Consider the following 25,047-nt stretch of genomic DNA (forward strand, 5'->3'; position numbering starts at 1 on the left):
CTCCACGCGTCTCTTTGCCGTGCGGCACAGCGCAGTGGGTTACTGCCGCACCGCCGCCGGATGGGTTCAGGCGCTCCGCAGTTACCCTCTTTTTCTTTTCTCTTTTTCTCTTCCTTTCTCTTCATCCCTTTCCCAGGCTCTGCTAGCCGTAGCATCCACCCTCCCGAGGGCTTTGCCCGGATCATTTATTTATCTTGTGCGCATTAAGAAACCACCATTAGGCTCTGGTGGGAGGCGCCTTACTTGCTGAGCGCTCGCCTGCCTCCCCTGCGCCGCGAGAGGAATGCACAATTGAGCAGGAGCTGCAAGCTTGGCAGGGGCTGCCGTGTGCGTGCCTATCTGTTGGCCGGATCCGTGCTTTTGCCGACTGGGTCACTGGCGTCCGCCGCTTCAAGGGTTCATTTTTTATTTATTTATTTGGCTGCGTGGATTTTTTTTTATTATTTTTTTTATTATTATTTTTTCCCCGGGCATCCTCACCGGAGTTTTACTGCGGGCCGGACTTGAGCGAGGGCGCGGAGAAGCCGCGAGGAGCCTTGCCGAGCCGAGCCGAACCTCCTGCCCCGGGCCCCGCCCGCGGATCGGCCTCCCTGGCCCAGCGCCGGCCGCGGGTTGGCCGCGGGGCCGCGGAGTGGCGGGCGCCGCGCCGCCGCCTCCCCGCCGAGCAGCCGGGGGCTGCCGCTGCGCCGCGGCCGGGCAGAGGCGGGAGCCGAGCGGGCGGGGGAGGGAGCGAGAAGGCGAGAGAAGATCCCCCGGCCCCGAGGGGCGAGGAGAAGGAGGAGAGGCGAGAAGGAGCGTGGATGTGAAGGAATGTGCCCGCCCGCAGCCGGATCCGCGCGCTTGGGATAAAAAATCGTGATAATCGAGGAGGCTGATCGCCGCGACTTATTGCACGGAGGAAAAAAAAAAAAAAGGAAGAAAAAAAAAGGATAAAGGAGAGCAAAGCCTGGGAGCGAAGGGAGAAGAAGGAGAGCGCCGAGGCTGACGCGGGCGGCGCAAGAGGAGGGCGCCCGGCGCGGCCGTCCCGCTGACTCCGCGGCCGCGGGAGGTGCGCGGGGCGGCGCGGGGGTCGCCTCGCCTCGCCTCGCCATGCCGGCGGCGTGACCGAGCGCCGCGCTCCTCTCCGCCCCGCGCCGCGCCGCTCCGCTCCCCTCCGCCCACCTCCGCCGCATGCCGCCGGCATCCGCGGCGCGTTGATGCCCCGGGGCCGCGGCGGCGCTGCGGACGGCCCCTAGGATGAGCGAGGGGTCTGCCGGCGCCGCGGCGCCCGGGGCGGCGGAGGCGGCGGCGGCGGCGGGGGGCCCGGGCGGGGATGGGGCCGGGGGGCCGCCGCGAGAGCTGCGCTGCAGCGACTGCATCGTCTGGAACCGGCAGCAGACGTGGTTGTGCGTGGTGCCCCTCTTCATAGGCTTCATCGGCCTGGGGCTCAGCCTCATGCTGCTCAAGTGGATCGTGGTGGGCTCCGTCAAGGAGTACGTCCCCACCGAGCTGATGGACGCCAAGGGCGTGGGGCAGGACCCCTTCTTCCTCTCCAAGCCCACCGCCCCCCCTCGCGGCGCGGAGACCACCGCCGCCGCCACGCCGCGGCCGCCCAGCCGCGTCAGCCCCCGCCTCACCACGATGAGCCGGGCCCCCCCGAGGCCCCCCGGCACCCGCGGCCCGGCGCGGGGCGGCCCCAGACCCACGGTCCCCCGGCACCCCGCCGCGCCCCACACGGCGCCGCCCGCCAGCGGCCCCCCCGGCACCGCCGGCCGCGCCGGTCGCCCGCCGCCAGCCGCCCCCAGCACCCCGCCGCTGCCCGCCTGGCCCACTGCGGCACACGCTACCTCCTCCTACAAGATCTACGTCCACGACTCGGCGCCCTCCTGGACCTTGTCTCCCTTCCAGGAATCTACTACGACTACGCCGGAGACCACCACGACCCCCAAAATCCGTAAGTGAAACGCGCCGGTCCGCGCCCTCGGGCACGCCACGCCCGCCGCTCGGGTTACCGGCATCGGGCGCCGTCCGTCCCGGGGCTGTCGCAGCCCGGGGGACGCGCGATGCCCTGCGGGAGGCCGGGGAGCCTCCAAGTTCTCCCTCCCCTGGCTGCCTCCCGGCCGGTTCCCTGCTCGTGTGGCGGGCGTCGAGGCAGGAGCAGCCGTGGGATGCGGTTAGAATTCGCTGCGGTTTATAGAAAAGCTTCCCCTTCTAGTCTGGTGTGAGAGCGGCATTTAGGAGGTGTGGGAAGCGAGGGGACAGGTGATGGCCCGCCAGGAGGGGCAGCGACACTGCTGACAGTGAGCAATGGGAGCTCGGGGCTGGCTGCGTCTCTCTGCCGGTGCGGAGTTTCTCTGGCCGCCCAGCAGCCGGCTCACACCGAAGGAGCCCTCGGCCCCGGAGAGGTGCTGCCCCCGGCGTGGAGTTGGGCTGCTGGGAGGAACCCTGGCGGAGAGCGGCAGCGAGGCGCTCCCGAATGCTCACGGCACCCCAGGGCTCCCAGGCTCCAGCCAGTACTGTGCCGTCTGCAGCCTCAGCCCGTGACTGGCTATTTTTTTTGAAGCGGAGGAGGGGGCTCGTTCCCCAGTTGCTCTTTGTGCGTGGCTCTTCTTCCCCTGCGAGGCACAAACCGAAGAATTTGGGTTCAGTCCGAAATTTCCTTTGGGTTGGGTGCATCAACTTTCAGCTTCTCGTAAAGGTTATTTAGGACAAATGCAGTCCGTGCCAGAGGAACTTCTGCGTGGTGCTATTTAGCGAAATGCTCAATTATACTGTATTAGAGTCTTCTGTGCTTTCTCAGATGCAGTGTAGGAAATGAGGAGCCTGTGTTCTCCATTAACTCTTAGTTGCTTTTTCTAGCAGCGTCAGTTCGATCGCATGCACCACCTGGACTGCTTGTACAGCCAGCAGCTCCCCTTCTGCATACTAATGTATGTATGCTTATTCTAGTAGAGGATTTGGGTAGTTGGTCATTTAAACTTAATGTTGTCCATTATATCTGTTTTGCTGACGAACCCTGGGACAGAGAGCGTACGTGCAGCAAACTGATTTTGTGAATTGGCAGAACAGGGAGAAGAGTGGCAAACTGGATGTGTACGTGTGGGTGGGCGTGCAGGTGGTGGATGGAATGATTACGAATAAAACTGCCACTAAATCAGAGCAGCAAACCAGGCAGTAACTTGCTTCCCCAGCATCTGCTACTGTAATTGAGAAAGAGCCATCCCTCACAGGTGTGGCTGAGCCTGGTTGCTCTCTAGCTGCAATCAGAGGAGCTCCAGAGGTAGCAGTGGGAAAATCTCTTGTGGATCTGATGGATCTGAGCTTTAGCTGTCTCACTGAGGTATATGGAGCTTTATAGAATGCTTGGAAAAAAAAAAAAAGAAGCAAGCAAGGAAACAAAACGTGTGAAGGGAGTGTGATTTGCAACCTGCGTCTCTGATCTCGACTCCTGTGTGCAGCAGTACCTTACTGGCATTTCAAACTGCAGTGACGTGTGTGCCTGAAATGCTGCTGGGCTTCCAGCAGCCTTGGGTGGGACCTGTCGGGATTTAAAAGCTGCCTTGAGATCTTTGCCCTTCTCCTTTTTGTATCTCTTTGGGTATGGAAGAGAAGCCCGCTGCAATTTTCTCCCGTCTCTGCTGCCTCCTTACAAAAGGTATAGAAGGCAGTAAAATCCTTATTAATAAATTATTGTCACTGGCAGGACTCTTTTGCGTTCAGGGTGCACAAAGGAAGAAAAAAGCCTTGAAATGTTCCTGGCAGTTTTACAGTCCTGTAAATGTTCCTTGTTTCCGGGAGCCTGCTAATACCTTTTACAGCAGGGTGTTTCCCTTCATTAAGTACAGCTGGGTTATAGGATGAAATGCAAGAAGTGCAAATCCAGCAGAAATTGACCCTGTTTGGGCACATTGATAGCAGAGATTATCATTAATGGAAGATTAAATAGATTACATAAAAAAGGATTTGAATTTGTAGGGCATGTGGCATAATTTATTTATTTAAAGCCTACAGCTGTATTTCCCTGATACATATAAGCCTGTCTGAGGATACATGTGAAATTCTCTGAGGCTGCAGTATCTATCGGAGGGGAGAGGGAGAAGTAATGTCATCTTCCTGCCAGGAAGTGCTGCCATGGTGTGACCCTACAGCAAATACCTGCGTCTGCCACTGAGCTTGGATTGCCCTGACTACCAGCTCTTAGCAAGGAAGGGAATTCTTTTAAACAAGTTGCATCCTCGTTCTGTAAGTTTAGCTGCATGGTCCTTCTGTGGCCGTTGCTCCGGAGGCTGTTGAAATGGAAGTCATGGATCCGTTGCGTCGCGTGAATACAAATCTGACATGACAAATCTGATGCCCCAGCTTTCAAAGCAGTGCACAGCCCTGTGTGATCCGCCGGCTTGGCAAGGCACATATGGAGGCAGGGGTTATGGGTTATTTAGCCTTCCGTGGCTTCTAAGAAAAGAAGCAGCTGTCGTTATTCATGTGGCAGTTCATTTAATTGCTTCGACGTGTTAAAATGGGCTCAAAATGTGACTTGAGGAAATGGAGAACAAATTGGGAGCTATTTCTTCAGAAAGCCGGATGATTGCCCACCTGAAGTCGATGCCGGTAAAGCCTTTTCTCTGTGTGTGTATTCAGCTGAGGAGATGTTGTGAAATCTCTCACTTTTTTGTGGGTGTGCATAATGACAATAATTCTTGGTTGTGTTTCACTCAAAGTCAAGCTATCTGTGAGCTGCTTTGCAAGTTCTTGTTGAAGATCCTTCAGGTTCTGACTAAGCAAAAGCCATTGACTCATCGGCTTTCTCTCCGTACTCTGTGCCTGTGTGTGCTTCTCATGTGCGTGTACAGATTGTGGCTTTCTAGCCTCATTTCCCAGCATTCAACGTGAAAATCAATCACTGATTTAGGATAGCCTAACCCATAGATGAGCAGAATCAGCCAACTGACTGGAACGCACCGGTGAGGTTTTATTGTTATCAAACCATTGGTTTCATTTCTATGGAGTCGTGCCCTGATTTTTTCTACTGTGCATTTTTTTTCATGGTATTCTGGGTTTTTCAGTAACGTTATTATCTTTAAATTGAGATATTGTACTTATAGGTGTGTTCAGCTATGAAATAGCCCCGTGGTTTCCGTGGTGTTCCTATGACAGAAAGCTAATGCACAGAGCTGAGGTCAGGCAGGTGGGGCTCAACTAATGCGCTGTAACCAGGGAAAGAGATGTTACAGAAATCTTAATCAATAGATCTTGTGAAGTCCATTTGCGACCTTCTTTTGTGTCCAGACTGCAGCCTGAGTACACTTTGATTTCCTGCTAAAGATTTTCTAGTCCAGTCGTTTGTCCTAGTCATATCTCTGTCTGTTTGCTATGCACGGCATGGGTTCAAGTAACAAGCATCTGGCAGCTGAACTGCTACCAGCACTGACATTTTGGTGAAAGCTGTTTGTTTTATTTTGCACTGACTCAAATATCTTTTTCACATTAAAGATGACACTTAGATGGAACTGCGGGGTTTTCACCAACTGGAGGGTGTAGTGGGAGGTGCCAAGCTGTAGTAAAACCAGACCTACTCTTTCCAGAGCTCTGAAGCATCCTGCCAACGAATGACAAGTATCTGTGAGCGCTTTGCGTTCTGATCATGAGCTGTCATTGGAATCAAGGAGTGTACACGTGATGCTAGAACGCGTGCCTTTAGCACTGACTGAGATTAGTATGGCACTTATTTATCAGTCTATGAAGCATCAAAGGCCGTGGAACAAAGAAAAATATATCGAACTGGGAACTCTGAAAGCATTTCCTTCTCGTCCTCATTGCTACTTGCTTTCAGTTCCCATGTCACGAGTCAATGTACCACAGGCGGTGATTAGATTTGTTTTTCCCCCCTTTTATACCTGACAGCAGGAAAGCTAATGCCAAGATACAAAATACCAAATAGAGAATATTCCCTGGAGTGTAAGTATTTGTGATTTTATTTTATTTTTCATTTATTATGGTTATAACTTCTTTCCTCTGTTCAATTAGGTGGGATGACATTGAGCTTAATTTCACTTTTACATTTATAATCCCCATTAAAGTTGGGAACTAGCACACTTATCATCGAGTTCATAAGGAATTTCAATGTTTATCTAAAAGCTGCGCTCACAGATGTGTACACGGGTTCAGTTCAGATGTATTTCCCATTTGTTGAAGTATTTGTTGGAATAGCATGACTTGGGAGAACTTTCACAGCGCTGGTATGATAAGAGGAAGGAATATGGCTGAAATGACTCCATGGTGCCTTTTAATCTCTGCAAAAAATCTTTGGGGGGCTGTAGAGATTCTCATTATGTTGATTTAAGCTGTTATCACTGGCAAAAGCAAAGCCTTGCATTTTATTGGGCATATTTTTTTAGCAACTATACAAGGACATTATGTGATATATTATATGTTGACAACAGAATACCATTATTAAATTAAAGTATTGATTCATTACAAAGTATTATGCTAAAGTAATGTCAGTGGTTTGTCTAAACCCACAGAAAATGGAAATTAAAAATTAAAGCAAAAGACCTGTCTCTGTCTACAGCACTGTGTCTAGTGTTGCAGTGCATTTATCATCTGACTCATTGCTTTGAAGCCTTCTGCAAAGCCCGGTAAATGCAAGGATTGCCGTGGATTTGGCTTTGACTTTATCGGTAAATTCTATAGCTCATGTGGCTTTCAGGAAGTATCTGCAGCATCCTGTTGTTTAACTTTGCTGATTTTTCCCATGGTTTGTTCGCAAGCACGGGAAAACACGCCTAGTGCAGTGATGTGGGGTGGCCTGGTCACAAAGTGAAATAAATGCAGAAGAACTTGGATCTTTTTCATGGCTCTGAGCTTGCTGAATTCTTTTTGAAATTTATACTTATGGGTTGAACAAATCTGCATCTTCACTGCAGGCATGGGGAGAAAATACAAACAAGCGTTTGGAATTTTGCACCATCCCTGTTTTCAAGGAGGTTCTGGACCTCAAGGTTTCTGGCTTGGTCTTTGCTAAGCAAGGCAACTGCTTTGATTATGGTGCTTGGCCTTGCAGCATGGGTTAGAGAAGAGCCTGCACTGAAGTAGAAATGTATTTGATAATTATAAGAGGGTTCCTTGTAGGTAACTGGACTGAAAGCCAAGTTGAAACGCATCTTTTTCATTTGAAAGTCTTTTTCAGGTTCTGTTGTCTGGAAGGGATTCTTTGTCACTTACTATTAAGCATAGGTATTGTTTTTGCATTACAAGACTGGACTAAATACAGTCACAAAAAGAACAAGATACTTTGGGTCATGGAGATGATTTCTTACTCTAAGGGACTTGGGATCAATGTGATGGAGGTTAAAGTCGTTGAGCAAGGAGGTGGTGGTTTCTCATCAACTAATTTCTGCAGTGGACATCTCTTAAACCTGCTTCCATACCTCCCTTTTCAGACCTTCTCCTAAGTCGTTCTTCTGTGTGAAGTACAGCTGTAGTGGGGAAAAGTGGTCTTGATGTGGGGCAGAGCAGATGGAGGTAGGGAGAGGAAATGCATGCAGGTGAGTGAGTAGATTTTAGCAGGTATTTATTTTTTTCTCAAACAGGTGTCTGCCTCCCCTTAGGTCAAGAGATATTCAAGAAAGAGGAAGTGACTAAAGCAGCCCTGAGGAGAACTCTGATAGATTCATTTGTAAATTTCAGTTTCTTTATAACAGAAAAAACACTTAATTGGGTCAGTTGTTCCTGATGAAATTTGTTGACGTGAGGGAAAATACATTGCAAAATGCTTACTGCTGAATATTGAGATGTTTGTTTCTGAAACTTGATCAATATGCTTGGGCTCCAAAGGTGCGTGTACTCAGGTATTATTTCAAAAGACAGATGAGTAAAACCTATACAATTCTTCCAGTGTTTCATCTTTTCTGTCTCCACGTATTCTGCCCTCCAGTGCAATGTTCTGTATTTCTAGAGCTGTGTTTCTCACACAGCATGTAAACAGGAGGATTCCGTGACTTTAATGCCTTTACAACATATAACCCCTTATTTTTTTTTTTGCACTGTGTGCCTGATGACTGATTGCTGACTGCAGGAGACAAACTGTTCAGCTTCACAGATAACTCCCTTCATATCGTGTTTAGCAACAGATCGCCACAGAGCTTTTTAAGTCCAAAGTGATTTATGTTTTTTCCACAGAGTAGTTTGAAATTTGTATGTTTGCAAGAAGGAAACATTCAGGGAAAGCTCAGGTGGAACAGTAGAGGCTCACTGTCCAGATCTTGCTGCAATAGCTCAGAATGAAGGTATAACTGGGTAAGAAGATAAGGGGAATCTTTGGTCTGAAATACCTCAAGAAATTCTTGTTCCAGTCCCTGTAAAAGAAGTCAAACAACTTGTACTGCCTCTTTTTGCTGTAGCATCTCCTGTTGATTTCTTCTTTTTTTCATTTATGGTTTTTCTTTTCCTTTCTAAATTAGAATGAATCCCTTAGAAATCCAAAGGGCCCTACTCTCATGTCTCATCCTTCCCCTGTCCCCAGCTTGTGCTTTATGGAAGTATGGAAGATGCACGTAAGTGATGTGATGTATTGACCATGTAGTAGGCCCTCTTTGTAGAAAAAGGATTTGATATTTTAATCCTCAAGAAGAGAGCTTTTAGTGAGGCATTCTGTGACTTTGCTAGCAAAAAATTGAGGAAAATATATCTTGATAATATTCTGGGGAGAAGATTTGCTGCATTAAGTAGTTCACAGTCTTTGTTTTTTGTAATGGGATTATTATATGGCCCAGTTTTGCAAACCTGGAGGCCCAATTTCGGATGTGCAAGCGATGCTTTTAGTTAGACTTACGCATGTGCAGAATTGGGGTCAATAAATGAGAACATCTGTAAGTTAAAATCTATTACTGTGTGTTAGATTGCATTGTCAATGCTAACAAAACATGCTGTGCGCATAGATGTACATCAGTTGGAAAATGCTGCTTTTTAAAAGTCATCAGTATTATTTAAACGTTGAGCTTCTGTTAATGCTTTTTCCTTTCTGTTTTTGTGTTTTCACTATAACCGTGAAGCAGTGCACCATTATGCTGTGCATTCTCTGCATGAAACATGTCCTGTAGTAAAACCTTTGTGTTCTGGGGGATTGCAGCTGGTTAGCTGTAGGCTCTCAGGAGAAATGGCGGTCGTGAATTCTTTTCATGCCACTTTTAAATAACACCCTGCTCTGAATTTTATTTATTTTTTTATATCGTTCTGGAAAATAATACTTCTTGTTTTGTGCACTGTTTACCTCTCTCTCGGCTACCTCTCCAGGTAGCAATGTGACAGGGATAAGCTTTTCCTGAAGCACATACATTGTTTTCTGAAACACTGGAGATGCCCCCGCTGCGTTCTATGGGAAAAGTATTTTTTAAAAAAACAATGCTATTATCACCATGTTTTTCATTTCACAGCATCACTGCGGTTAAGTTCAAGATTCTAGTTCTCAGCAACTGGGCTTTGGTTGCTGGCTGTTACCAGCTAGAGGGGCTATAGCACTGTGAAACAGCAAACCACTAAATTAGTATTAATAACAAAGCGCCGCTTTTTCAGATTTGATTATTCTCATTGATGTCAGAACTCTTAAAGCAAGCATTTTTGATAAGATCGGGATATTCTCTTGCACTGTCTGTGCTGGTCTGTTACTGCACTGACAAAGGCTTTTTTGTTACATGGTAAGCAGGCGTTGTAGAAAACATACAATCTAACCTGCAATGCTTCTAAAGGTAAACAGGGTTTTAACAGAAATAAACTTCTGTAAAGTGTGCTCAATTATACTACACTATGCAATGCTAACGTTTTACTTACATCTCCTGTTTGAGTTGATGATAAAACAGCATTTTCAGTGGTGTGCTCCAAGTGGCTGACAGTTGTGGGTGGAGAGTGATAGGACAAGGGGGAATGGTTTTAAACTGAGCCAGGGGAGGTTTAGGTTAGATATTAGGAGGAAGTTTTTCACCCAGAGGGTGCTGAGGCACTGGAACAGGTTGCCCAAGGAGGCTGTGGATGCCCCATCCCTGCAGGCATTCAAGGCCAGGCTGGATGTGGCTCTGGGCAGCCTGGTCTGCTGGTTGGTGACCCTGCACACAGCAGGGGGTTGGAACTAGATGATCCTTTTCAACCCAGGCCATTCTATGATTGTAGCCATCCCACCTGCTTAGGGTTGAGTAATACTGGTAAATACTAAGAAGCAAAAAGGAGTTGTAGGGACTCAGTTTTTTTCCTCCTGTGTGTTACAGCATAAGCGGCGAGAGGGCTGTCATGAAAGTTGTACCACGCTATTCCAGAGGTTGTGACTTGGGAGCTGGTTTATTAATACTTGGAAAAAACAATCTATTGTCTCCCAAAGTGCTGTGCTTTGTTCTTCTTCGTTGTTTTGTTTGTTTGTTTGAAGAGCAATGCTATGTGGAGAGAAAAATAACATTGTTGTTCTATCTATCAGCGATTTTGCCAAAAAGAAACAGAGTTTCTGTTTGAAACATAGATGCAGTGAACTGAAATGTTACAGTCCTAACTGTTTCAAAGCAAAAAAAAAAAAAACAAAAAAAAAAACCAAAAAAACATTTGTAGTGCTGGGGTTCAGTGGGCAGTGGGATCAGATACTTCACTGATGGTACGACTCTGATGTATGTCAGTGCTCCTGATTTAGGAGGGGGAGATGTACTTCTGTAATTATTTCATAAATAGCCTGCTTTACCGCATTAGTCTTTAGCCTTCAGTCTGACCCAGCTACATAAGGGACACAGTGTTGGAGTTCAATCTACTCAAAAAACTGTTTTTTTTTTTTAGTAAAAGGCCAACAAGTCATGTACAGTGCTTTTTCTTAAGCAGCCTGAGTTTCTTCTGCTTTAGATTTCAGCCTTTATATTTTAACTTCTCCTTATGCAAGGCATTGTCGTGTTTCACTGGGTCAGCTCTTTGCTCTCTTTACACGCTGGTAAACTGTAGCATCTCTTAACAGGTGAAGTTGCTCCCTGTGAACACTGTTTATGGGTTTATAGCACATGCTTTTAAATAAGCTGATTATTTTAAAGCACTGTTGAAACGACCCAATCTTTACCATTGAACTGAGATTGGATGCTTGCATATCAGGTTTGCGTTAGTGCACAAAGGCTTTTTCCCACCACCTTTTTTCCCACTGCTGTTCCAGTGGGCTGCACCTTTGCCTCAACTGTTTACCTCTAGGGCTGTGAAACTGGGGATCTTCACACGCAAGATGATAATAAAAACACAGAAAATGCAGCATTCAGAAATACAGAGCTTAGTCTGCGGGCTTCATCTTTGCACCAAGGAAGATGAATGTCCCTGCTGGCTGCATTTGCCTTGCCGTGGAGAAGGCTGGCTGGGAGCTGAAAGGGCTGCACTTTTGCTCAAGGAGCTCTTCTGTGTTCTGGCAGTGTTAACCACCCTGTCTTCTCTTCTGCAAAAGCACATAAGGGGGAAAAAAACTGCTTCTAATACCTTTTCAGAACAGGAGCACATTCATGGCAGAGGCCTGTTTAGTCCTGAATGAAAAGCAAGAGTAGTAACTTAATATTTTAAATTGGTTTTAGAAATATCTGCCTGCAAGACAGAATTCTTGCAGGTTTTAGTTCCTGGATGGCTGAATTTAATCTGATAAACAAAGCTGAAATTTTAACAAGGGATGTGTTTGAGAGGGAAGAAGAGTCAGATATTGTCTTTAAATTTGGAGGGGGAGATCAGAGTCTGCTTGCATCCACTGAATTTCAGTAGTTGAGTAGACTACAAGTCTTGGCTAAACTTTGTGCTTAGATACCTGAGGACAGCTCTCATCCATTGCCTTGGCTGGTGTCGAGGACCTGAAGCCAGCTGCAGCATTGCTGCTGGAAGCTGTGCCTATGAATGTGGTCGAACACAGTTTGAGGAGCTGCTGAGTAATGTTCCTGTTTGCTCATTTGTTCACAGAGGGTATTTTGGAAACATGGACAGTTACGTATGCAATTTTGATAATAACTGAACTACATTTACCTCTGATTCTATCAGTGATCCTGACTGAAAAGTGATGTACCTGCAGAATATGAAGTGTTTTGGGCAGAGAGCAGAGCTAGAAGTCCCCTGTGAAGAGATTATTGTGGGTAATCCTGCAGTGAGGATAAAGTATATGAGACGATGGAAAGAATCATCATCCTTGTGAACTGTTTTAGTTTCGCATACTCTGAGAATTGTGCAATTTTAAAAGCAGTGTGAGTTTATTAGGGAGCTTATTTTTTCATGACAGTCGCATAAAGAAGATGCTGTAAGATTATATCTAATGAATTAAATACGTTACATTGGAATTATTTAATCAAAGATTAGTTTTCGACCATCCCTTAACATCCTAATACTCTCTTAATATTTTTCAAGTTTTTAATCCTGTTTATTAATGCAACCTGTATGACAGCATAGACTCATAGCATATGTATCCTTAGGAAACACTACTTAAAATTAAGTTTACTGTATTTTATGTAGTGAAATATAGGAACCAACACACAAAATGTGGTAACGAGCTAACTGTGGTCAAAGGGCCCTAACGATTTCTGGGATGCAGCCATTAAAGAGAGAAAAGCTGTAAGGTGGCCGTTCTAAATATGATCTGATTCTGCAGAAATATATTCCACTTTTTTGTGTGCGTGTATCACAGGTTGTGGCTTTGAAGACTGGATAAAAAATTGAAACGCAGAATTTGAGATGGGCTCTGAGGAAATGATCTCTCATGTAACTGGGCATTCAGTGGGAGCTGTGGGCTGCTCCAGCTGCTCTTTAGAAACCACAGGCAAGCACTGGCCTAGATGCTTTACATTAGAACTAAGATGGAAAGGTTGTTGAAGAATGCAGAGTCCAAAACATAACAAAGATCTCCTAATTAACACCAGATTTTGGTCAAACTCCATTGGCAAGAGGGTAATTTAAGACTTCAAAGGTGAATTCAGCTCTGTGTGCGGATAATCAAAAGGGACAAACGAAGTGAATAGGAGGATGTTACCTGAAACATGTGATTTGAGATTTTGGGACTAGTTACGGAAAATAAATCGATATGAAAAGAAAACCCCAAACCAAGCCAAGCTTGCAACAAGGTTTCTGAAGCTCAGCAGTGCATAATGTCTTTGTTTGTTACTAATAAGATTTCCTACTTTATGGAACAAAGTGACTTTTCCCTCTGGGTCCTGACAAAGCATATCCTGTAGTGCATAAGATGGAGATAGCGTTAAATTTCAAACTGTACTGCACTGTTGGCTTTGAATTTCTGCCCTTCATAATTGCAACTGAAATTTGCAAATTCACTTTGAATTTGGTGAATGCTTTCCCACCAGAAAATCAGTAACTTGGACAGTGTGCTGCTCTTGTGATAGACAATTGCTATAGGATTACTTTATTTTCATCCTTTTGGCGTGCTTACCAGTCTGCACGTCATCCCCCAGTGCTCTGCAAGACTTGGTGATGGATAAAAATGAGTTACTACTTTTCTTCGGGCTCGTGCTTTGTTACTTGAGAAATAAAGATGTGATGAAGAAAATGAGAAATGAGAGATGTGTTATAATCAATGTGCACTTAATCTAAATGTCAGAAATATCGTGGATGATGTGTGTGATCATTTTCAGTGGTTCTTAAATAATTAGATCTGATACCTTCCTTTGTTATACTGGATTAAAGGGAAGCTTGTAGTTTTTGGGTTATTCATAAGTATGTCTCCAAATATAGCCAAGGTATGTGTCTGAATAGCAGAAGTGTATCTGAGTGGCGCGGGGCTGTGCACAAGGCACCCTAGTGAGTGAGTTATTCTAGTTAATAATTCCTGTCTTTTTGTCCTGCAGTGTGTTGAATCAGGTTTGAATTTGGGGCGCTCATTAGGCCAACGGCTGCCATTATGACAATCCCTTTAAAACTTTTCAGCTTAATTTTACAGGCCGTCGTCACCGGGAATTTTAGTAACGACTAAGATTTATATTGCTTTCGCGTTGCATTTTAAACCTGAAGTGTTATTGTTGCCATATCTCACATCAAAAGGAAGAAACACATTCAGTGCGGTGTAGTCTTCTATAGATAGAGACAAAGTGCTCTCTGAGTAGGTGGGATCCTTAGCCAAATCCCAACCCAATGAGATAAGTGAGAATAAGTGGGCCTCAGCTAACATTTAAAATAAACACAAAGGAGTGCCTTGCTTACCCTAGTCTGTTGTTCTGCATATGCTCATAGTTGACTTTGATTAAAGGAAGCTGTGTTGATCTCTAAGAAAAATAAATTAAAAAAAGTTTTGTTCTAGCAGTAGTAAATGTAATTATTAGCATGGATCTGGGATGGATATTGAGATAGGGTTTGAGAAGCCAGCAGAAACATGCCAGGTGCTGATTTTACTTTCTTTCTTCTTAATTCCCTTCCAAAGTTTGATTCTGATACCAAAAAAATTTGATATATTTTTTTCATGGCTTCTCCGTATCTTCTTAGCTTTTAAGTGTAAATAGATAAATGAAAACTTGCTGAGTGTTGTCCTGTTTGCTTATTTTTCCTGCCATTAGCTTGAAGGTTTAAAAATGATGTCCCTATGAATAAAAGATATTAAAGGCACGTAAGAAACTATTTGTCATCTTAAAATTCTCATGCTTTTTGATTGTTTTAGTAGTTTAGAGATGGTTTTATTAGCATTGTTTATTACTGAAGATTATATTGTGTTTGCATGTAGACATATGACCCCAGCACAGTCGTTTCTATTGAAGGCTCACTTGTTACGCATTTCGAAGCTTATGTGAAATAATTTATGGCAGAGCTAGAAAATATGTTTTGGTAATAGCCTTTTTAATGCCTTTAGGACATTTAATTGCCATTAAGTGGCATAATCTGCTGTTTGGAATGGAGAGCTGGGAGTATTCTGGTTGCAAACACGATAATGAAATGAATTGAAAACAAGTAATAAATGAATAGTTCGGTACTATTAGCAACTTGCTTGGGTTCAGCATCCTATTTATGACCACAGTCTATGGTGTGCATCACCTGAGGGGACATATATTTTCCCCAGGCTATCAGGGGTCTGATCCTCACTGTGCTGAAGTAGTCTTAGAGCGGCATTAATTCTGACAGTGGTGGTTTCAGCCTGTGGATCTTGATTTGCTATGGCTGGAGTGTGTGGCTGGACACAGGGCACAGTAGACAGTCTGGCACAATCATGCAGGATTTGAATGCCTATTTTACTGAACAGTGGTATCTGTTCAAAAAATCTGAAGAATTTTTGGCAAGGTTTCTGTATTCTGCATGACTCTCAGTGCTTCTGTCAATCTTGATTTGTCATGTTTACATCATAATCTCATTAAGTAAGCATCAGAACGCTAAAAATCAGTTTGCAGCTTTGCATGCTTTGCTTTCAAAATAACGCAGAAGTTAAAGCTTTCCAAGTGTTACGTCCCTTTCCATATATCTTAGTTGTGATCCTGTGTCAGGGTGCTCAGCCTGTAGGCAGATGGGCAGTAGGGGAAACTAAGAGATTTGTGGCGGCCATCTGTTTGAAGCAGTTACCTTTCCAGTTTTCTTGGGGTTCACAAGTAGAGCTTTGATGGTAATATATACTCCAGTATGAAGCAAAGCTCTAATATAGGTAGTATCTTTATGTCCTGTGCAATTTTGGTGTCTGGTATTTCTTTTTGACTGTCATGCTGTTCATTTGAGCGGTTAGAATTTCTCTTCAGAAGTTTCCATCCTAGAAAAGTGTCTGTCCTTCGGAAAGGAAAGCCATATGGTTCTATAGCTTCCTACTGAAGCAGCGGGAGATAAACTGCATGAGACCTGAACTTCCAGAGGTTGCAAGGTCACTGATTAACGAGGGCTTACATGGAAAAAGGCAGAGCATCTCAGACTCGTTATTAAATAGTTCAGAACACATGAGATTTCTCCAAGTCTTTCTTTGTAAACTGACTGAAACTTTACCAAGTGACCACCTTCCCATGGAGGCTGACAGTTGTTTTTTTTGGTTGTTGTTTTGGGTGCGATTTTGTAATAGGCAGGAAATCTAATAGATCCTGCTATGGCTGTTTATCAAATCACATAGAAATTCTGCTCACTGGTTCTGCATAACCTTCTAAATAGAGACATAAAACAATTATTGTCAAGTACTGCAGTATTTGGAGAATATATTCACAATAAGCATACCAGAAGCTGTCTTTCCTCATTTCAGCCTTTAATATATGCTATTACACTTATTCTCTACTGATGTAATGAAATGGCAAGTGCTGTTTTCAGTTTTCTGCCCTGAGTCTTATGTTGTAGCTAAAATTTTCCAGAAATGCCCAGAGAGGACGGGACAGCAGAGGTAGGAAGAGAGGTCTTGTGCTCAGAGGCAACGAGGAAGACATTTAGAAGACTGTCAGATTAAAAAAGCCAGAAATTATATGCATTATGAAGCTCAAGCATTCCTTCTTATAGGCCTGATTGATGATGATAAAACTGCTGCCTGTAGGTGAATTATTGAAGAGCTAGGAAGGAAATTACCCCAGGATGAAGTGCTGTGCCCAGAGCTGGGTCTGGCATCAATTCCTGCTGTGCACTTCAGCAGGATCCTGTACTATTTCTCCTGGGGATTTTCCTCAGATGGGTGGCACTCCTGAAATAAAAGAAATAATGTGAGCTAGAGAACGAATTCCTTATATCACGAGCCAGTAGGGTGACTCTTCCATTTCCTCTGCAGAAAGGCTTCCTAACTGGTTGAGCCTGTGTTACTGTCAGTGATACCATTGCATTCAGAGCTGAATGAACATTTCTTTGTATGTACACAAGCCTCAAAAAACAGGAAATCTTGCCCCAAGTACCTTCTTCATGATAGTGAAGCTCACAATGTTGTTATTTCCTTTTAGTATCATTTCATTCAAAATGATAATTTTCAACAGAACACGTATGGTTGGACAGCCGTATCTTTTAGAATTCCACTGAATAAGAGAAATTTAAATTCAGAGTTTCTTTTGTAATTACTGGGAAAATCTAATGATGGCATTGAGTCCTGCTTATTTCTTGCCTTATACCATTTGTCCCCAGCCAGCTTTCATTTCATTGCTGCTTGCTGCAGTACAGGTGCAGGGAACCGAGAGACATAGATACGATACTTGATTACCATTAAGAAGATAGTTACTGTTCTGCATTTGCAACTTGATTCATGTTGAATTGATGAATTTTTTTATGGGTCTTTCCTAGTCTATAGAAATCTTCTGAAAGTCTTCGGGGGGAGAAATTTATAGAGTAATGATGGGCTCCGGTAGAAATTGCACTCTCTGTGAACTGTCATTTTCTGACTTCATAATATTTTTTGTTGGAATATCCTGTTCAGTCTTGATGAAAGTGGGAGACACAATTTGGTACTTAATCTGGTTATGTGATGGTTGTCAGCTCTATTTCATTGTTGCCATTTTTTAATAGATTGTTCTATTTTTTCACAAATGCCCTGGAATGCATAATGAACTTTTAAAAGTAGTTTTCTAGAACCTTTTCTTGATGCTTCTTTTATGCAAGTGCTTCATTTTCTCTGTAAGTGGTTCCTACTAGGAATGTAATGTCTGCAGGAAATGTTTCTCTGTCATGTTCTGTGGTAAAGATCAATGCAAAGAAGTCATTTATTTTATCTGTAGTATCCATTATTGATGCCTGATCTTTTAGTGGAACGTCTGATTCTTTCATAGGCTTCCTGTGAAATACACTTAAATGCCTTGTTTATTGCCTTTAGCTAATAGCTTTTAAAATTCTCCTGGTTTCCTGAGTTATTTGATTGGGATAGATTTCATTTTTGAAAAGATGTGTTGCCACTTAGCTTCCTGTTTTCCTCTGTTATATTCTCTCTCAGTGAGAGGAGAGCATTCCCTACTTTCATGGATTGACTTGCAGTGTCATTTGAAATATTTATATTTTATGTTCTCGTACTTTTTCTCTTCCATTCCTTTGCCCTTCCTTTTTCTTTTTTCAAGACTCCCAAGTTTTTGACAAGTTTTATTTGTAATGCCTATTGACTTCCTTTTTCTACGTGTTTTGAATCAGCTCTGCTTTTTTTGTTTTTCTGTGAGAACTGAGTTAAAACTGGTGTCTCTTTTATTTATTTATTTATTTTTCTTTCAGTCTCCTTGCTGTTCCAAGAAGGAGTTTAAGGTCCTGATGTTTTTCAGAGGCAATCAACATCAGGTCAGGTGCATTCAGGGATGGAACAGGGGAGCCCAGCTAAGGGAAACCCCAGGACGAGGGGAGATCTGCCCAAAGGTGATTCTATATTTAGCTGCTAGAAATAACAAAATAAGGCTATCAGAATATATTCATCTTTTTCACCTTTTGTTACAGTCTCTGATCTCCATGTAGCCACTGTGGATTAGTTTTCTCCTGCATTTCAAATGGAGAATTTACAAGTTAAGCACTCTTCTGTGAGTCTTTCCTCACCTTATTTCACGAGAAAATATTTGAAGATTATTCTCAGTGCAAACCAAATTCAAATTTCTGTCTGATATTTTGTTCATGTGCTCATTGCTTTCAAATTATAATTTCCTGTATTATCTTTATATATTGAGATCCTATTTTGTTAGACATGGAGATAGGACATCAGAGAATAATTATCTCAAATGCTTTCCTAAAGCAATAAGGATACATATCTCTATATATCAAATATATATATCTATGTATATCAAATTCTTGTCATTTCTCAAATTAAAATTTTGACACGACTGTACTGCATAAATATGGAATTTTCCGCTGCATTCCTTGGTGCTCAAGTCCATGCAGTCTGCTCTCCCAGTAAGCGGGGACTGAAACACAGAAAGTAATGGAAGAACTTCTTCACTCTCAGAATGCCACAGCCCTGGAACAGGCTGCCCAGAGAGGTTGTGGAATCTACTTCTCCAGAGATGTACAAGACCTGCCTGCCTGCCTGAATTCCTCCTTATGTGACCTGCTGTAGGGAACCTGCTTTAACATGAGGGTTGGACTCTATGTTCTCTCAGGTCCCTTCCAGCCCCTACAGTTCTGTGGTTCTGTGAAGTCCTTATTCTCTGTGTTGTCTACCAGTTAACTTCTGGCTGTGGACGCCTCAGGGGCTTTGTTTTGCATCTTTCTGCCTGACTATATGAGATCTATACTACCAATTATGTGAATGTTGAACTCTTGAACAAACGGTATGCGGAACAGTTTTACTCTCTGATGAAGCATCAGTTTCATGTTGATTCCTTCATTCTGAATACAACATCTTCATTCGGAGAGGATGCCAAGGATGTTTTGATACCATTTCCCATTATTTACTACTTTTCACTTCTGTTATAATATTTTGAGTTTGCAGCTGCTAAATTTATCCTCCGAGAACCAAATAGATCACTGATATCGCAGGCTAAACAGACCTATCCTTTCCTCTGCATATGAGGAACTTTCTGTCTTGATTCAGATGTAACTGTCTTTTGACTATACGTAGAATCTCTTGGTTATATGTACTGCTGCACTTTTACCTTGGAAATCTGTGTTTTAATGGGTTTATGTCCCTAATCTCTGCAAGAGATAAACTGTTTCTGTGGGTACCCGGTTATTTAGTGACTTTTCTTAATTTCAGACCATTATCTAGTACTATTAAATTTTAACATATTAAAATTTGGTGAAGGGAATATGTGTTCTGAATGACAGATATCTTAAAAAAGTCTGTTCCATCATTTTAAAAGGAATCAGCTTTTCTTTTAAAAGTAACTTATCTTGGCTTTTTGATTATTTCTGCTTCCCAAAGAATAAATAAAACTTCACAGAGTATTTGCTCTTTAATATCTTCATCAATGACGTTGACATTGTTCACCCTCTGAGAATCTGCAGATGAAAGCAAGCTGTGTAGTGGAAATGCTAAGGCCTGAAGCAGTGATGGAGCACCTGGTGGGAAGGCAGGGCCAACCCAGGGAAGCTCAGGTGCATGCAGTGTAGCTGAGTGACTGGAATGGGTGGAACCGGGATCCACCCCTTCCCAGACTTTGTTTGAGGGTTGGCAGTGGAGGTGTGGGCTTTTTTTTTGCTGGAGATCGCTGTGTACCCAAGGTCTTCCAAAGGTAAGCTGCTCTTTTCCTTCATTTCTGCATCTGGGGTTGCTGCGTTTGGACTTGTTCTGATTTTCTGCAGCCAAAGACTTTGCCACCCTGCTATTATTGTGGTACTTTCTGTCCTATTATAGCACTACAGGTGTAGTCTACATGCTTGAGGGATAGGATGCCTTTCAGAGAGATCTAGACAGGCTCAAGCAGCGGGCTTAGGAGAGCATCATGAGGTTGAACAAATCCAGTACTCTTTTCCTAAAATGCTATTTTAATCTTAGTCTTAGCGCCTTATTAATTTCTATCAACTTCATACTGCTTTAGCCTTCTCACTCTAGGTGAAATGATCAAGATTGTGACAAAGTGGAAAACTTAATGTGTTTTTTATTGCCCTGCTTATCCGAAATGATGAGAGCACTGAAATTTTGATGAATCATTTTCCGCCCTTTTTCAATACCCTTTTAAAACTTTATATACGTATAAGAAGAGATCATATTGCAAAGCAAAACTGAAGCATAATAGTTGCTTCTTCATTTTTATGAATTGTAAGATTATTTTTTTAAAAATTAGGATGTTCTGTATTCCTTTCTTCTTTCACGGCACAGAAAACACAGGAAGATCTAGAGCTGACATTGACATTATCTATCTGATTTATGCATTTTCTTTACTGGATTTACAAGTTGTATTGCATTGTATGATGTCTCATGGCTCACGGGTTGAATAACGTTAGGAAGCATTAAAGACCTTGGTTTGATGTCAAGTTTAATGCTCTTCCTAAGAGCAATTTGTAGAGATTAGGATTTAGTGAGACATCACTGGAGGATTAGCAATTGCTTCTTAAGGCGTTCTGAGTTGACAGCTAATGGATAGCTTTCCCTGATAGCTCTTTTATAGTCCAGCGCAGTTGGATAAAAATCAATGAGAAAGTGAACTTAATTTTGTTTATCCATTAATTTTGGTTTTAACAGATGAGTTCAGCTGCCTTAGTAACTTGTTCAGTATGTTGTCCTCATCTATCACAATCTAGATAACCTCAATTAACGCACTGATTAATCCTCAAATTCTTCTTCAGTTGTTTCCTTCTTGACTGCATGATGTGAGGGAAACCGTTCGCAGCAGGTCCAAGAGGACAGATTGTGTGTTCCTGAATGTCCACATCATAAGCAGATTGTGAAGAAATGTAGCTCCTGTCTCTTCAGGTTTCCTGCCCTTCCTGTGTGTATACGAGAACTGTAATTAAATTAGTTTCTGTATTTGCTTTTCTTAATTTGTTCTACTTTTTGTTGTTATTTAAATGTAAGACTAATAATTACCTTGAGCTCTATTACTAGCTGGGGACTCCAAAGTGCAATTCAGATGTCATTGTGAAAATACCATGCAGGATACAGAATGCCTGAATTTTGTAAGATTAGTGAATATAAGTGAAAAAAAGAACCAACAACTGCATAACTGTGAATTTATGCAGGACTTTTTCTAAGAAAGCCACAGCCCTCATTTGGAATCTTCACGGCTTTCCATATTTCTTAGCAGTGCTTCTGAGTAAAGAGTCCCATCTAGTTTAACTGATCTTAACTTTGACTGTCACATCTAGTGACAGTGGCTGGGGGGACAGTTCTTCCCTTTAAAAACTAGTGACGCAGAATACAAATATAAACCGATATGTTAATTGGAGTATTTTCAGTGTTTTTTTTTTTTTCCCCTTTAGAAATAAGTATTTAGTTATTTTTCTTATGTATTTATATACTTTTTCTAAGTTCTTACAGATGACCACAAAATAATCATTTTCTATAGTACAAAAATATCCTGGTTTATACTTGTAAAATTTAACTAGTAGGTAAAAATGATCCAGAGTTAAACTGCATAAGCAAACAAAAGCCTCTAGGCTGCTCTCATTGCTAGAACTGTTCCTCATCCTATCGTTTGATGTTGGTGCTGCTGTGGTCCAGCTAGCAGTGCCACACCCGACAAATTAGTGTAGAAACAGCTTGAAAATTTGCATTTATTTTTACAGGTCGTGTTTCTATTTCGTTTGTACATACATTTGTATCATGATTGTGGCTGTTTTTTCAGATGGATGTCACGCACTTGGTATTGTTGCTGTCTGGGTTTTAACGTAGTGGTTGATGAAACACGAACACCAGAGGAACATGTGTCCAGAGCTTCTTTTCAGAAGCTGCCTTGAAATTCAGCCACAATGTCAGGACCGCATATTGCAGAAGAGCTAATGGGGGGCGGAGGTTCAGCTTCTGAGCAGGGACAGGGCTGTGTGTGAGCGGTACCACAGCTTGGGTGCTGCTGACATCCTTTGGCCTTGGGGAATTAAGGACACCGAATTCGTGCTGCGCATGGCTTCTTATGCAGAATTTCTGTAACTGATCATTAAAAAATGCTTGTTAGTCTGAATCTTCTGTGCTGCAAGTACTTTTAATTAGCCCATCCTTGTTGCCATAGAGCCGTATTTATTCAGCAATCCTAATGCCGATCTGATGGATTGAAGCAAAAACTGCTGTGAAATCTTTTGTGGTGAGAGCATAGCACGGAATTGAAAAACATGCACAGTGATGCAAGGATGAACAGAACACAGCTAAGAAATTTCAGCGTAGCTGCAAGTCCTTACTGCTCTGCTTGATTTCCTTCTGCAAAAGAGGGTATGCATCAGCTAGGCAGGCTGTAGGGATGGGCAACCAGCCTGTGGCATCACGTAGTGCAGCACTTAGATTTTCTGTTTCTTGTTGTGTTGGTGCTGAGATGTTTCAAGGGGGTGTAGGTGGTGCTTTATTGTTTGTTTGTTTTACGTTGTTCTTGCTTACGTAATTTAATTCACTTCCTTTAAAGAAAAGGACTTAGCCAGTTGTGGGTGAAACTTTTGGTATGGGACGATTCTTTAAGGTGGCAGGCAGAGTGGAAACATTAGCCAAGAGTGGAAGCTGAGACTCTAAATGCTCAAACTGGAAACAATTTGGAGCCATGCATAGATATTGGATAGCGGATTATAGCACCCAGCCAAGCATTTGGTACTGTAGAAACCTCATCTCCAACTGTTTCTAAAGCAGATATGTAGAGAACTTTTTTGGTTCCTTTTTCCAAGTTCAAATTTCCACTGATTGCTGTTTGAGATCCTGTGAAATATATACACCATACTTCATAAATCTATCCTAATTCAGCCAACATAATTTTTATTGTTTGTATTCTGCATCTGATTTGTACCTTTAATTCCCCCTTCCCCCCCAGAAAATGGTGATATTTGAGTCATTATCTTCTTCTAATGCAACATAAGTAGAAACCATGCTTTTCCAAATAAATCAATCCCATAGGCCTTCATATTTTCATTTGGGTAGGCTTTGAGTTCCACCTTAGCTAGTCATATTTTGTGTTCCACTTTTGCTAGGTAAGAAAAGGAAGATGCTAGCCATTTCTGAAAGTGCTTCAAAGAAGTCAGAAGCACTTAGGAAATAAAAAACCATTATTCACCTCTTTGAAGTTCTCACTCCTTTCCAAATAACCCATCGCTGATGGGTCACTCCAGTACAAAATTACAGCTTTCTATTCTTGCTGCCTTATCTGCTGTCATCTCAGTTTTAGAAGACCTCAGAAAGATGTGGCTCTTTCATCACCAGCGTGAGATGTGTTTGCAGGAAGTAGTGAACTGCTGCACATCTTTCTAAATCCAAGTCACCAAAAGTTTGGATGTGGCTGTCAATGGTGAGCAGTTGTCTCTTGCAGTCTTCATTTCTGCTCTTGTACGAAGAGCACAGTTTTGCTGTTTCTAGCACATGTGGAGCCCAGCAGACTTGATGTTCTTTCTTAGTGCAGCTCCTCAGTACCAGTCATTACCTGGAGATTAGTTTCAGGTCATTAGCCCAGGGAGGGCCAGCTATCTGTTCAGCTTTCCTATCGCTTATGAGGCATGGTGAGCCATCCATACTACTTAAGGGATACTGTTTCTGCAGTTATTTTTCCTGTTTACCTAGTAAATATTAGTATTCTCTACGCAGTTTCACCTCTTTGTTTTTAGTAACTACCATCTTACACTGGTTATTTTTAAGATTATGTTATTTTACAGGCAAAATAGGGGGGTTGGGCTCGATAATCTCTGGAGGTCCCTTCCAAACCCTAAGAGTCTGTGATTCAGTACGTATTAGAGGACTTGATTTCATTATGTTCATGTGTAAGTCTATCGTGACTCCTACAATTAGAGAACATTAATTTGAATTTTTTAGTAAGGGCTTTGATCCTGAGAATAATTACAAGCATTCAGTTATGACTGTATGTTATCAACGTATATTATGTATGTCTATTAATATGCAGAGAGAATACTTACATGCGAGTTACTGATGTATGAGTATTTGCATAATTAAATCGTAATTTTTATCAGCTTTGGGATACACGCTAGCTATTGTTACCATATATGCAGTAATGTTTTGCAAGGATACTGAATTTTCAGTAGTGATTTAGACACTTAGAAACCTTGGTTTCTAAGGAGAATGTTTATCTTCCCAAGTGTGTGTAAATTGTTGAGGTGTTACGGCGTAAACCATCCCTTTCAACTTAAAAAGCTTGTAAAATTGAGTAATTGATTGCTGATGTACGCGCAGCCACACATTTTGCTTTCTTCGTTACTGAAGTGCAGCCTGCACTGACAGAAAATGCACTTGTATTTTAAGGGTACGCAAAACAGGATTTAACAGCTGGGGAATACAGAACTTCAGTTAAACCGTCAAGGAAAGTTAGGTCAGTAATGCTACAGTCGTCGTCTTCTAAAAAGATTCCTTTTAATATTCCAGAGTATCTGTGCCTTCATGAGACTAAAAAAAAATATACATCTAGTAGAAGTTTCCTGTCTAGTTGTGTTTTTTCTTTTCTATCTATATATATACACATTTTGTTTTAATCAAAAGAAGTAGAATATTTGTATGATTATCTCTATATCTAAAACATGGGCAGATGTTTTTAGTGCATTCAGCAGTCTGTTCCCTTGGAGCCTGGCTTCCTGAACTTGTCTTGTAAGGTTCTGGTGCAGCTCGTGGACCCGATGGTCTATGCT

The 25,047-nt window shown here is 42.7% G+C and overlaps 1 protein-coding gene across 1 annotated transcript in view; it reads left to right on the forward strand.

The window, feature by feature from the left end:
- The first annotated feature begins 1,236 nt into the window (after positions 1-1,236).
- Positions 1,237-25,047, forward strand: part of NRG3 (neuregulin 3) — a 360,960-nt gene continuing 337,149 nt past the window's right edge. Inside the window, exon 1 of the mRNA XM_031602565.2 lies at positions 1,237-1,933. Coding sequence (XP_031458425.2) covers positions 1,237-1,933 — 697 coding nt within the window. The remainder of the gene's footprint in view (positions 1,934-25,047) is intronic.

This window comes from Phasianus colchicus, chromosome 8 (genome assembly GCF_987193195.1).
Source record: "Phasianus colchicus chromosome 8, bPhaCol1.hap1.1, whole genome shotgun sequence".
Lineage (NCBI taxonomy): Eukaryota > Metazoa > Chordata > Aves > Galliformes > Phasianidae > Phasianus > Phasianus colchicus.